At 37.9% G+C, this 13,184-nt stretch overlaps 1 protein-coding gene across 2 annotated transcripts in view; it reads right to left on the bottom strand.

Moving 5' to 3' along the window:
* The window catches only part of PIK3C2A (phosphatidylinositol-4-phosphate 3-kinase catalytic subunit type 2 alpha), a 124,410-nt gene that overhangs the window by 32,278 nt on the left and 78,948 nt on the right, over window positions 1–13,184 (bottom strand). For both annotated transcript variants that reach the window (XM_047776194.1, XM_047776195.1), the window contains exons 10-15: window positions 13,054–13,105; window positions 12,763–12,973; window positions 10,251–10,373; window positions 8,725–8,892; window positions 1,552–1,663; window positions 626–771 (exon numbers count right to left, since the gene is read on the bottom strand). In XM_047776194.1, the coding sequence (XP_047632150.1) occupies window positions 626–771; window positions 1,552–1,663; window positions 8,725–8,892; window positions 10,251–10,373; window positions 12,763–12,973; window positions 13,054–13,105 (812 nt within the window). The remainder of the gene's footprint in view (window positions 1–625; window positions 772–1,551; window positions 1,664–8,724; window positions 8,893–10,250; window positions 10,374–12,762; window positions 12,974–13,053; window positions 13,106–13,184) is intronic.

Genomic DNA, 13,184 nt, shown 5'->3' with positions numbered 1-13,184 from the left:
TCCAGGTTGCCACAGCTGGGGCATAGCTGCAACTGTGGATGAGATCTGATCCCTGGCCCGGGAACTCCATATGCCATGGGGTGGCCAAAAGAGAGAGAGAGAGAGAAAAAAGTCTCTTCACATATTAAGGAAATCAATCTACCAATATTTACTGTAAATATAATTCTTAGTCACTTGCCTTTTGACTACGTAAAAAGTTTGACTTGTACAAATTTCTAAATTTTATGTAGTTATATAGTCTTTTTACACAAAAACAGAAAAAGGAGTTCCTGCTGTGGCACAGTGGTTTAAGAATCTTACTGCAGTGGCTCAGGTTGCTGCGGAGGTGTAGGTTCAGTCCCTGGTCCAGCACAGTGGGTTAAAGGATCTGGTGTTGCTGCAGCCATGGCATAGGTCACAGCTGCAACCTGGTTTCAATCCCCGGCCTGGGAACTTCCATATGACATGGGTACGGTGATAAAACTAAAAATTTTTTTAAAAAAAGAAAAGAAAACTCTTCACATCAGGAACATTGCTAAATCATGAACTAAGTCAGGTACTCAATAAATCAGGTACTTAATAAACTACTTACTTGAACTTTACATTGTAAGAGATATCTAAGCAAAACAGAATCAAAGGAGCATACCCGAGTGATGAGTCTTTGTGAAGTACATCAAGAAGCTTATCTTTTACATCATTCTCCAATGTTTCTAAGTTGTGTTGCTGTATACTGCTTCTGTCAACTTGAGGAGTGGTGTAAATGATATCAAATGTAGGAGAAGGAAAATCAACCTTAAAAATTAACAGAAGTTGACCAAGTTATAGCTAAACAGTCTACATATTTGTTACATTAACTTGTCTTTGATTTTCTTAGCCATCAGGGTGATAATATCAAATATTAAATTAATGCTTCTTGTCTTTTTGTTAAAAGTGATTACTGGAGTTCCCATTGTGGCTTAGCAGTAACGAACCCAACTAGTATCCATGAGGATGCAAGTTACATCCCTGGCCTTGCTCAGTAGGTTAAGGATCTGGAGTTGCCATGAGCTGCGGTATATAGATCACAAACGCGGCTTGGATCCCGTGTTGCTGTGGCTGTGGCTGTGGCTGGCAGCTGTAGCTACGATTTAACCCCTAGCCTGGGAACTTCCTGCTGGAGTGGCCCTAAACCACCCCCCCCAAAAGTGATTACCATTGTTGGTAATTCTCAACAGCATATATATTACTTGATATTACTTGGGATTGGTACAAACACATCTTTCACTGTTTCTCAGAAGTAGGAAATGTTTTATTAACATTTAAATTAAAAATAAGATTGAGACAAGATCAATTAGGCTTCTTCTTTAGTAACAATCCAGATCATAGCATACACATATTTTTTTTTTTTTTTGGCTGTGCCCATGGCATGCGGAAGTTCCAGGGGCAGGGACTGAATCTGCACCACAGCTGTGACCAAAGCCAAGGCAGTGACAATGCCAAATCCTCAACCTACTGCGCCAACAGGGAACTACAACATACACTTTTTATAAAGAAATTCAAATGTAAACTCCACAGGTCAGGAAGTATCATTACCTGTAACACGATTCTTTCCATCACATATCCTTTTGGGGGGACTGTTCCAGGAATAGGATTTGTATGTGATGAAGTCCAAAGATACAGCAGCTTAGTTCCACATGTTAAAAACCTTCATGAATGTAAACAGAAGAATACTGTGGATTTTATTTTTAAAATTTAAAACTCTCAGCACATGGTAATGAATTTGAAATGTTAATACTCAAACATTAAGCATCCTCTATAAAAAAAGAATATCATCTTTAAGAACATATAAGAAGGAATAACTCCATAGTGTATTTTCACTTTAGATAAACGTACTGAACTGTGGGAGTTAGAACAAAAGGAGGGAAGATGATACAACATATCTTGGGAGAAACAGGGTTCAGGATAGAAGACAAGATGGGTAAAGTCTGAGTCACCCATCTCAAAAACAACATGTATAAATTGGAAGGTGAATTTTGAAGTCTTTGAAGATCATTTATAAAGGAAGGTGGTGGTTTGGATTACATCCCTTCTCCTTGACTTTAGCCATAAGAACAAAAACACAAGTCAAGAAAACCAATACCTACTTTGTGCCAAAGCAATAATCATTTGGGATGAGAAGCTATATCTGTGCCCTAGACCAGAGGTCAGCAAACTTTTTCTGCAAAGGGCCAGACAGCAAAATTTTGGGCTTTCTGGGCTACACAATCTCTGTCACAGACTCAACTCTGCTATTATTGTGCCAAAGTAGCCATGAACAATACATTTAAAATACGTGGGCTGTGTTTTAACAAAGCTGTATTTATAAAAAAACAAAAGAAAACAAAAAAAAAAAACAGGCAGTGGGCATTCCTGCTGTGGCTCAGGGGGTTAAGGACTGGACATTGTCTCTGTGAGAATGTGGGTTCAATCCCTGGCCTTGCCCAGTGGATTAAGGACCTGGTGTTGCCACAAGCTGTGGTGTCGGTCGCAGATGCGGCCCGAGTTGCTGTGGCTGTGGCATAGGCTGGCCGCTGCAGCTCCAATTTGACCACTAGCCTGGAATTTTCATATGCTGCAGGTTCGGCTGTAAAACAAACAAACAAACAAACAAACAAACAAAAAACAGGCAGTGGAGTATGCTGACCCTTGACCTAAACTACCATTTACTGAAATTAAAAACATTTATCAGTAAAGACAGTGATACATCTTTACACAGAATTTCTGAAAAAGATAACATGATATATAAAAGCAGGACACTAAATTTCACCAAACTTTGTTTATTTTACTCAAACAGCAAATATCCTTTCCCAAACTAGACTCTAGTCTTACTGTTTTCACTAGCAGGCTAACAGCCTTTAAAATTTTTTTAACTGAATAAACTTTATTACACTTATAGCTGTATAATGATCATCACAAGCCAGTTTCACAGCACTTCCATCCCAAACCCCTAGCCCATCCCTTCCCCCCACCCCTAACCTGTCTCCTTTGGAAACCACAAGTTTTTCAAAGTCTGTGGGTCAGTATCTGGTCTACAAAGAAGTTTATTGTATCCTTGTTAGATTCCACATATGTGATAGCATATGAGGTTGGGGTCTGTCTAACTTCACTTAGCATAATAATTTCTAAGTCCATCCATGTTGCTGCAAATGCCATTATTTCATTTAATGGCTGAGTAATATTCCATTGTGCATATGTACCACATCTTCTTTATCCACTCCTTTGTCAATGGACATCTAGGTTTTTTCCATGTCTTGGCTATTGTATACGGTGCTGCAATGAACACTGGAGTACATGTGTCTTTTTGAGTCATGGTTTTCTCTGGATAGATGCCCAGCAGTGGGATTGCTGGATCAAATGGTAGTTCTATTCTTAGGTTTTTGAGGAATCTCCATACTGTTTTCCACAGTGGTTGCATCAATGTACATTCCCACCAACAGTGTAATAGGGTTCCCTTTTCCCCACACCCTCTCCAGCAGCACTTACTGTTTGTAGACTTTTTGATGATGGCCATTCTGGCTGGTGTAAGGTGGTACCTCATAGTAGTTTTGATTTGCATTTCTTTACTAATTAGTCATGTTGAACATCTTTTCATGTGTTTTTTGGCCATTTGTATTGTCTGTTTAGATCTTCTCTTTTTTTTAATTTTTATTAAAAAATTTTTTTTGTATTTTATTTTTTTGATTTGAGATCTTTATTATTAGAAGTATATAATCTTTTTTTTTTGGTAGTGTCCCTTTATTACTCAATGAATTTATTACATTTATAGTTGTACAATGATCATCACAATCCAATTCTATAGGATTTCCAACCCATAAAACCAGCACATTCCCCCACCCCCTGAACTCTTTCCTTTGGAAACCATAGTTTTTCAAAGTCTGTGAGTCAGTATCTGTTCTGCAAAGAAGTTCACTGTGTCTTTTTCTCAGATTCCACATGTCAGTGAAAGCATTTGATGTTGGTGTCTCATTGTCTGACTGACCCCACTTAGCATGATAATTTCTAGGTCCATCCATGTTGCTAAAAATGCCAGTATTTCGTTCCTTTTAATGGCTGAGTAATATTCCATTGTGTACATGTACCATATCTTCTTTATCCACTCCTCTGTTGATGGACATTTAGGCTGTTTCCATGTCTTGGCTATTGAAAATAGTGCTGCAGTGAACACTGGAATATATGTGTCTTTTCGAGTCATGGTTTTCTCTGGAAAGATGCCCATTTTTTGATTGGGTTGTTTGTTTTTTTGGTATTGAGTTTCAGGAGGCATTTGTATATTTTGCAGATTAATCCCTTGTCAGGTGCTTCATTTGCAAATATTTTCTCCCCTTCGGTAGGTTGTCTTTTTGCTTTGTTAGGGTTTCCCTTTCTGTGCAAAACATTTAATTACGTCTCATTTGTTTTTGATTTTGTTGTCATTACTGTAGGAGGTGAATCTGAGAAGATATTACTGTGGTTTATATCAGAGAGTGTTTGGCCTGTTTTCCTCTAAGAGTTTTATAATATCTGGTCTTTTTTTTTTTTTTTTTTTGGTTTTTTTAGGGTTGCACTTGTGGCATATTGAAGTTCCCAGGCTAGGGGTAGAATTGGAGCTGCAGCTGCTGGCCTATGCCACAGCCCTAGCAAAACCAGATTCGAGCTGCATCTGTGACCTACACTGCAGCTCACAGCAACACTAGATCCTTAACCCACTGAGCAAGGCCAGGGATCAGACCTTTGTCTTCATGGATACCAATCAGGTTCGTTACTGCTGAGCTACAACAGGAACTCCCTAGTACCCGCTCTTATATTTAAGTCTTTAATCCATTTTGAGTTTATTTTTGCGTATGGTGTTAGGAAGTGTTCTAATTTCATTCTTTTACTTGTAGCTGTCCAGTTTTCCCAGCACCACTTACTGAAGGGACGTCTTTTCTCCATTGTATATTCTTGCCTCCTTTGTCATAGATTAGTTCACTGTAGGTGTGTGGTTTAAATTTTTGACACATTATATTTTATTTTAGAACCAACTTTACCCTCAATCAGATTATTTAAAGGCAAATTCTTTTTTTTTTGTCTTTTGTATTTTTGTTGTTGTTGTTGTTGCTATTTCTTGGGCCGCTCGAATCGGAGCTGTAGCCACGGGCCTACGCCAGAGCCACAGCAACGTGGGATCCGAGCCGCGTCTGCAACCTACACCACAGCTCACGGCAACGTAAAGGCAAATTCTGATATTATTTTATCTTTTAATATGTTTATGGATCTCAATGATAAACATTTTAACATAATTATAATAAAATAATTTTTAAAAATTACTTAAAGTTATCACCTATATAGTCAGCATTCAAATTTGATCGTCTCATAATTTTTTTTTTTAATTTTATGGTCACATGCGTGGCATATGGAAGTTCCCAGGCTAGGGACTGAATCTGAGCTGGATCCTTTAACCCGCTGCCCTAGGCTGGGGATCAAACTTGTACCTCCACAGCAACCAAAGCTGCTGCAGTTGGATTCTTAACCCACTGAACCATAGCGGGGACTCCAATTTTTTTTTTTTATAGTTGGTTAGTTTGAATAAGGATCCAAGCAAGGTCCAACACTTGCTTTGATTGATAATGTATTTTTAAGTACCTTTAATTCAAGGTCAACAAACTCTAGACTGGTTTTGTAAATAAACTTTCATTAGGAGTGTCCATTGTAGCTCAGAGGGTTAAGAACCCAACTAGTATCCATGAGGATACAGGTTCGATCCCTGACCTTGCTCAGGGTGTTAAGGATCCAGTGTTGCTGCAAACCATGTCATAGGTTGCAGACACAGCTCAAATCCTGCATTGCTGTAGCTATAGTATTGGCCAGCAGCTACAGCTCCAATTTGACCCCTAGCCTGGGAACTTCCATGTGCAGCAGGTGCGGCCCTAAAAAGAACAGGGGAAAAAAAAAAAAAGAGAGAAGTTCCTTTTTTTACTAATATATTACCAGCTCCTGATGCACCGAATAAAGTGGCACATACTGTTTGGTATAGCTGTCTTTCTGTGATGTTAAGAGAATCAGTTTAAGTGCTATCAGTCTAAACCATCCATTATAAAGTTCCAGAAGAGTTAATAACAATGGTGTTAAACAGGCAGCAGTGACAAAGCTAAAGTCACTAGGCAACTCTGATAATCACCACTTTAAATCAGTCAACCAAGAACGCTTTGGACCCCTGTGGGTATTGGCAATGTCTGGAGATGTTTTTGGTTGGCAACTAGGGGGTACTAATGGCCTTTATAGGCATTGCCATATTGGCATTACCATGTGATATGGGTTACATACATGGCTTGGATCCCACATTGCTATAGCTGTGGCATAGGCCAGCAGCTGCAACTCTGATTCAACCCCTAGCCTGGGAATTTCCATATGCTGCAAGAGTGGCCCTAAAAAAAAAAAAAAAAAAAAATTTGAGCCCAATAAAAGAATAAAAAAATCTTACACTGCCACCTCAAATATGAAGGAAGTAACTAAAAGAAAAATATGTGGATAAATGCTAGGTTTAAGTACATGGGAAAAGAATATTCAAAATTAAAACTTATGAAGTCAATGTTTCAAACACCACATAATTTTAAAAGTAATTACTGTAAAATCCAACTGTGTTTGCCATTTAAGAGGAAAAAGGAAGTAGAACTAGGTTAGTAGAATTTTTCCATTCTTATTTTTTGCTTTATTGTAGATTAAATACATCAGTTATGAAATCATTTCCCAAACTGTCCCATGGGTCACAATGTTTCAAGATATATTCTAGAACAGAAAGAGGACCACAGTATCAAATAAGTTTGAGAATGGCAATATAGGATAATAATTAAGAACACAGACCCTGGGGCCAGACTACCTAGATGCAAATCCCAATTTGACCACTTATTAGCTAAGTGATCTAAGGCAAGCCACTTTGTTTCTCTCACTTTGTTGATATTAACACCTACTTAATAGCATTGTTGTAAAGTATATAAGGCTACATATACATTATTCAGACTAATACCTAGCACAGAGTAAATGCTATCTGTTTGCTATTATAGCAATACTGTTATCAAACACAGTAGGCTTTTTTAAAATATGTTCTTTTTTAAAAAATTAAAATATAGTTGATTTATACTATTGTGTCAATTTCTGCTGTACAGCAAAGTGACCCAGTTGTACATATATAAATACATTCCCTTTCTTATCTTCCATCACGGTCTATTCCAAGAGACTGGATATAGTTCTCTTTGCCGTACAGTTGGACCTCACTGCTTATCCATTCTAAATGTAATAGTTTGCATCTACTAGCCCCAAACTACCCTCATCCCACTCTCTCCCTCCTCCCCCTTGACAACCACAGTCTGTTCCTTCTATTTGTGAATCTGTTTGTGATCTGTGGATAGATTCATTTGTGCTATATTAATACATTCTTTTTTATTTATTTATTTATTGGCCAGGCCCATGACATGCAGAAGTTCCTGGGCTAGAGATAGAACCCACACCACAGCAGTGGATCCACCTCATGGATCCTAGTCAGGTTCGATACCACTGAGCCATGATGGGAATGCCCTGGAACATATTATTATTTAAAACATAATTGAAATAGACAGGCATTCCTATCGTGGCTCAGTGGTTAACAAATCCAACTAGGAACCATGAGGTTGTGGGTTTGATCCCTGGCCTTGCTCAGTGGGTTAAGGATCTGGCGTTGCCATGAGCTGTGGTGTAGGTCACAGATGTGGCTTGGATCCCACGTTGCTGTGGCCCTGGCGTAGGTTGGCAGCAACAGCTCCGATTACACCCCTAGCCTGGGAACCTCCGTATGCCATGGGAGCGGCCCTAGAAAAGGCAAAAAGACAACAACAACAAAAAAAACACAACAAAAAAAAAAACACACAAGAGTCACCTGAAAGGCCAAATAGATTATACTATTCCAATGTCTATTAGTAGACAAAAAGCTCAAAAAGAACTCCTTTAACCTTAGAGATATTAAGTTTTGTATCCATGAGGAACTTCTGAAGATTAGAGGCCAGAGGCTCATAGCAGTAGGGTAGATCAGTCATGGAAAGAGAAGGGAATAAGACTCTCTTAAACTAAAGATGGATGGGAAAGGAGTAAGAAAAGGAAAAATAGATTTAAAAAATATATATATCTAAGACTCTTGTAAGACCACGAGTATTATTCAATGATGTAATACTCTGCAGAAATGACAATTAAAGAATGAATTGGCTACTGCTTTTCTTTTGAAACAGAAAGTGGCAAACATCTTTGAATACCCATATAGATATGTTTAAACTATAGCAGAATAACTTTGGTTTCCTCTGTGTCTCTGCAGTGACCTCCTTTATAATCATAATGAGCTCATTATCTCATCATGTATGTCATTGTTCCCATCCCATTCTCTAGCTAATTCTGTTTTTGTGTGTCTTTTTTTTTTTTGTCTTTTAGGGCCATACCCACGGCATGTGGAGGTTCCCAGGTGAGTGGTCCAATCAGAGCTGTAGCCACTGGCCTACACCACAGCCACAGCAACGTGGAATCCAAGCTGTGTCTGAGACCTACACCACAGCTCATGGCAACTCGGGATCCTCAACCCGCTGATCGAGGCTAGGGATCGAACCCTCATTCTCATGAATGCTAGTCGGGTTCACTAACCGCTGAGCCACAACGGGAACTCCATTTTTTCTTTTTTTCTTCTCTCTAGCTAATTCTGATGCTGCGGGAGTTGTCCACAGTAGCCCATCATTACAAATCAATAACACTTACCGTTTAAAGTCAAAAAGAGGTAAAGAAACTTTGCCCAAAGCTTCTGGCCCCTTTCTTTGCTTATTAGAATCAGGGGAGCTTCCATTGCTCTGATTTAAAATTCCAAAAAGAGTAAGGTGAAGAAGTGATTCTAATGGCAATTGTGATATCTGGATGGGGAAAATGATTCTATGGGGGGAAAATGTATTAATAGAAAAAATAAATTAGACCGAATATTGAAGTTTAACCATTCAATGAGACTGACAATTTAAGGTATGTTATTTGACTTATCAAATAATCTTTAATCCTAAATAAACTTTACTTAGGTAGCAAGTTTGGCGAACATAAAAATCTTAAATAAATGTCATTAAAATTTCAAACATATAACCCTTCTTTCTTCAAAAATTTGTTAGTGCTTTTATTTAAGACTCACAATGTCAATTTCTAAATTTCTATGCAAAATAAGTCATTTTTATTTTCTTTAGGAAAAGCTAGATGAATGAATCTCTCTGATTCGGGATATTTGTATGCAGACACATACACAGATAGATACATATACATTTGCCAGTGCTTTTTTTTTTTTTTTTTTTTGGCCACAGTTACAGCATATGGAAGTTCCCAGGCCAGGGACTGAATCCAAGCTGAAGCTGTGACCTACGCCACAGCTATGGCAATGCTGAATCCTTAACCTACTGCTCCAGGCCAGGGATCAAATCCATGCCACAGCAGTGACCCAAGCCACTGCAGTGACAATGCCAGATCCTTAACCTGCTGGACCACAAGGGAACCCTCGACAGTACTTTTTATTTTTATTTTTTCAAATATGAAAGGACAAATAAGGCCAACAAAAATAAATAAAAAATAAAAACAACATTTAAAAAAATATTAACAGTGCAGAATATCATCTTGTACATGGGCTTAAGATAATTTAAAAAATGTATTGGTGTTCCTGTCGTGGTTCAGCAGAAACGAATCCGACTAGGAACCGTGAGGTTGTGGGTTCGACCCCTGGCCTTGCTCAGTGGGTTAAGGATCTGGCGTTGCTGTAAGCTGTGGTATAGGTTGCAGACTCGGCTCGGATCTGGCATTGCTATGGCTCTGACATAGGCAGGCAGCAACAGCTCCAATTTGACCCCTAGCCTGGGAACCTCCATATGCTGTGGGTGCAGCCCTAAAAAGAGAGGGGAAAAAAAAAAAGTGTTAACCAAGGACTAGGCTTTATATATACAGTGTTATGGAATACATACTAAACTAAAGCAATGTTATAAAACACCGTCTTTCTAGAATTACACGCAATTTTAACTTAACAGAGCCTAGGAAGAATTAATGGTATGTTTCTGCAATTTAACAATATAAAGATTTAATAATATTTCAGATTTTTAAATAGGAATTTGTTTTGTAGGATTAAATGTAAAAGAGACCTTAAGATATCAGTAAGAATTTAATAAATTTTAATGGAAGTTATAATAAAAATGAAAACTTGGGTGCATACATGGAAAAAAAAACAGGGTGTACTGAAAAAAGAAAAAGCTAGAAATTTTACTTACAGTTCATCCCATTTAATAAGATAGAAGAAATTCTTATAAGTGCCAACCTTCTTTGACTGAATAGGTTTAAAAAGATCCTTTCCATTGTAAGTCAAGGAACATATCAGGTAGTACTTTTCATAACTGAGAAAAGAAAAGAGTTTAATTTGATAATACAAATTAATTAACTAATCGAATATATATAATTTAGCCATTCTTCCCATTCAACTATTATTTGAAATAATTTGGTTACCATTCACTTGAATTCTTGGATAAACCTCTAAAATTAACTGTTGCAAATCTTGTAAAAATAAAGAAGAGGTCTATGGAATTCCCGTCATGGCACAGTAGTTAACGAATCTGACTGGAAACCATGAGGTTGCGGGTTCGATCCCTGGCCTTGCTCAGTGGATTAGGGATCCGGTGTTGCCGTGAGCTGTGGTGTGGGTTTCGGATGTGGCTCAGATCCCGTGTTACTGTGGCTCTGGCATAGGCCGGTGGCAACAGCTCTGATTGGACCCTTAGCCTGGGAACCTCTATATGCCGCGGGTGCGGCCCTAGAAAAGGCAAAAAAGACTAAATAAATAAATAAATAAAAAATAAAGAAGTGGTCTAGCAAAGGGAATATAGAAGGGAATATATATCCCTAAGACAGCCATACTGATAGCAGCTGGAGAATTTATCTCAATTTTGTGCTCAGTTATTCGCTAGCTTTAGATTTTAGTCAAATGAAAATAAATTTAAAAAAATTTAAATGACACTGAATAATTATTCATTTCTAGGTTAATTCTAGAAAGAAAGAGTACAAACATTATCTTTCCTAGGTGCCATAAGCCACTAAAACAGAGTCAGTAAAGCATATTAATGGCAGATGAGTCTGACTTGCATGAAGCCAATCTTCTTAATATATTGGGAGGCTTCCATCCATGGGGACAGATGTTATTGTATTCTTGCACTGCACAGCAACTGCCACAAGTACAGAGCTGGGTCATACAGTCAGGTGAACTTGTAGGGCAGGAGTTTTCAATTCAGTAAAACTGTATTCTACTAGTATTCTAACTTACTACTAGGCTTAGCCATTAACCATTTTGTTCAGACAATTTACTAATCATTCTAAATATATTTCAAATCTAATTTCACTGGTTCACATAGTTAACCATTTGATTGCTTTTCTCCACCTCCACTTGTCCCTTTTTACTTCAGCATTGCATTAATTTTCTCTCCATCTTACTTACCACTGCAGTTTTTGTATTGTCTTCTACTGAGTATTTGCTCTCCTTATTAGTGTCCCCAAATTTTTAAAAAAACATTTATTGGACTATAGATGACTTACAATGTGGTATTAGTGTCACTAAATTTGTGCATGTACATGTTTTTGTATGGAGTGTGTGGATGGTATTATCCCTTAACTATTAAATGGAATGAAATACTTTAGACAGCAGTAGCAACAATTTAAGTGCAAGTTCCAAGAGGGCAAAGATCTTTTGCTGCCCTTACTACTGAATCCCTGGTACTAAGAGCACTGTCCACAGATGGTAGTCAGTAAATACTTATTGAATGAATTAATATACCACTTTCAAGTCATTATACTATTGAATGAATTAATATACCACTTTCAAGTCATTACATTATATTATCTAATGCTCACTTTATGTTTTTTTTTTTTTTGATCTTTTTGCCATTTCTTGGGCCGCTCCCCACGGCATATGGTGTTCCCAGGCTAGGGGTCAAATCGGAGCTACAGCCACCGGCCTATGCCAGAGCCACAGCAACACGGGATCCGAGCCGCGTCTGCAACCTACACCACAGTTCACGGCAACGCCAGATCGTTAACCCACTGAGCAAGGGTAGGGATCGAACCCAAAACCTCATGGTTCCTAGTGGGATTCGTTAACCACTGCACCACGACAGGAACTCCTCAGTTTATGTTCTAAAGCAAAATTTATGTTTGTTATCACTAAGCTTCATTTTATAGCCTTAAGCTATTATAAAACTGTTTCATTAAAAATATTTAATTCAGTCAATTCAGTTTATAGTGGTCATTTCCAAATATATTGAAGGTGGCAAACTTTATGGTACTGACAAAAAAAAAATCAAAAAGAAAAAACCCATATGAGGAAGTCAACAGAAGAAATCTGCTCTTGTAGACTTCAAAGTCTAGCAAATAGTAAATTGTAAACTACTAAAGAAGAAAAAAAAATGTGCTAAAGTCTAGTCTCATTACACTGTTTCGAATTACTCTGGTTCTAAAGTAAAAGCAGAAATAGCAGTCATAAATTAACTAATTTATTAACTAGCATTTGCCCTTGTAAGTTTAAACATATTTTCCTGTCTCTTCTGCAAGCAGTGGGAGTGATATTTTTTTTACTGGAATAGCATCAACCATCTCTGTAATTTCTATGAAAACCACAAAGGTACCTGGTGGTTCTCGTGTCATCTGCTTAAATACCAAGATAAACAGCGGATGCTGACATTTTATAAGATTAGATTAGCTTCTAGGGAAAGCTATACACATGTTCTTTTAGTTACTTACTTAGACACCCAGTTACTTGAAATTCCATGTGCAGCAAAAATTGTAAACTGGAGCTGTTCCGTTGCAGTCCATGCTTCCTTCATGTTCCTGTTACTCTGGGCACAGTCTACAGAACCCCTACTAGAATTTGCATGGAGTCTGAGAAGATCATAAACTGCTGCAGTTAATTGGTCCATGCTTACTTGAACAGGATTTTCAGGATTCAGTGCGCCTAGATTTAAAGCAATTGTTAATATAATTCTCTGAAAAAGCAACAATCATTCCTAAAATTTGAAGAAATAAAATGCATACCTCTTGTTGAACTCTTGCTAGCGTCCCCTCCTCCTCCAGACAGTGAAGTCACCTGCACACACACACACACAGATTAGTCAGAAAATCGCCCATGATGTGACATAAAATGTTTACTATTGATTTCAGTACAT

Source organism: Phacochoerus africanus, chromosome 4 (genome assembly GCF_016906955.1).
Source record: "Phacochoerus africanus isolate WHEZ1 chromosome 4, ROS_Pafr_v1, whole genome shotgun sequence".
Classification (NCBI taxonomy): Eukaryota; Metazoa; Chordata; class Mammalia; order Artiodactyla; family Suidae; genus Phacochoerus; species Phacochoerus africanus.
The sequence above is the reverse complement of the archived record's forward strand: the minus strand, read 5'-3'. Positions and strand labels throughout refer to the sequence as shown.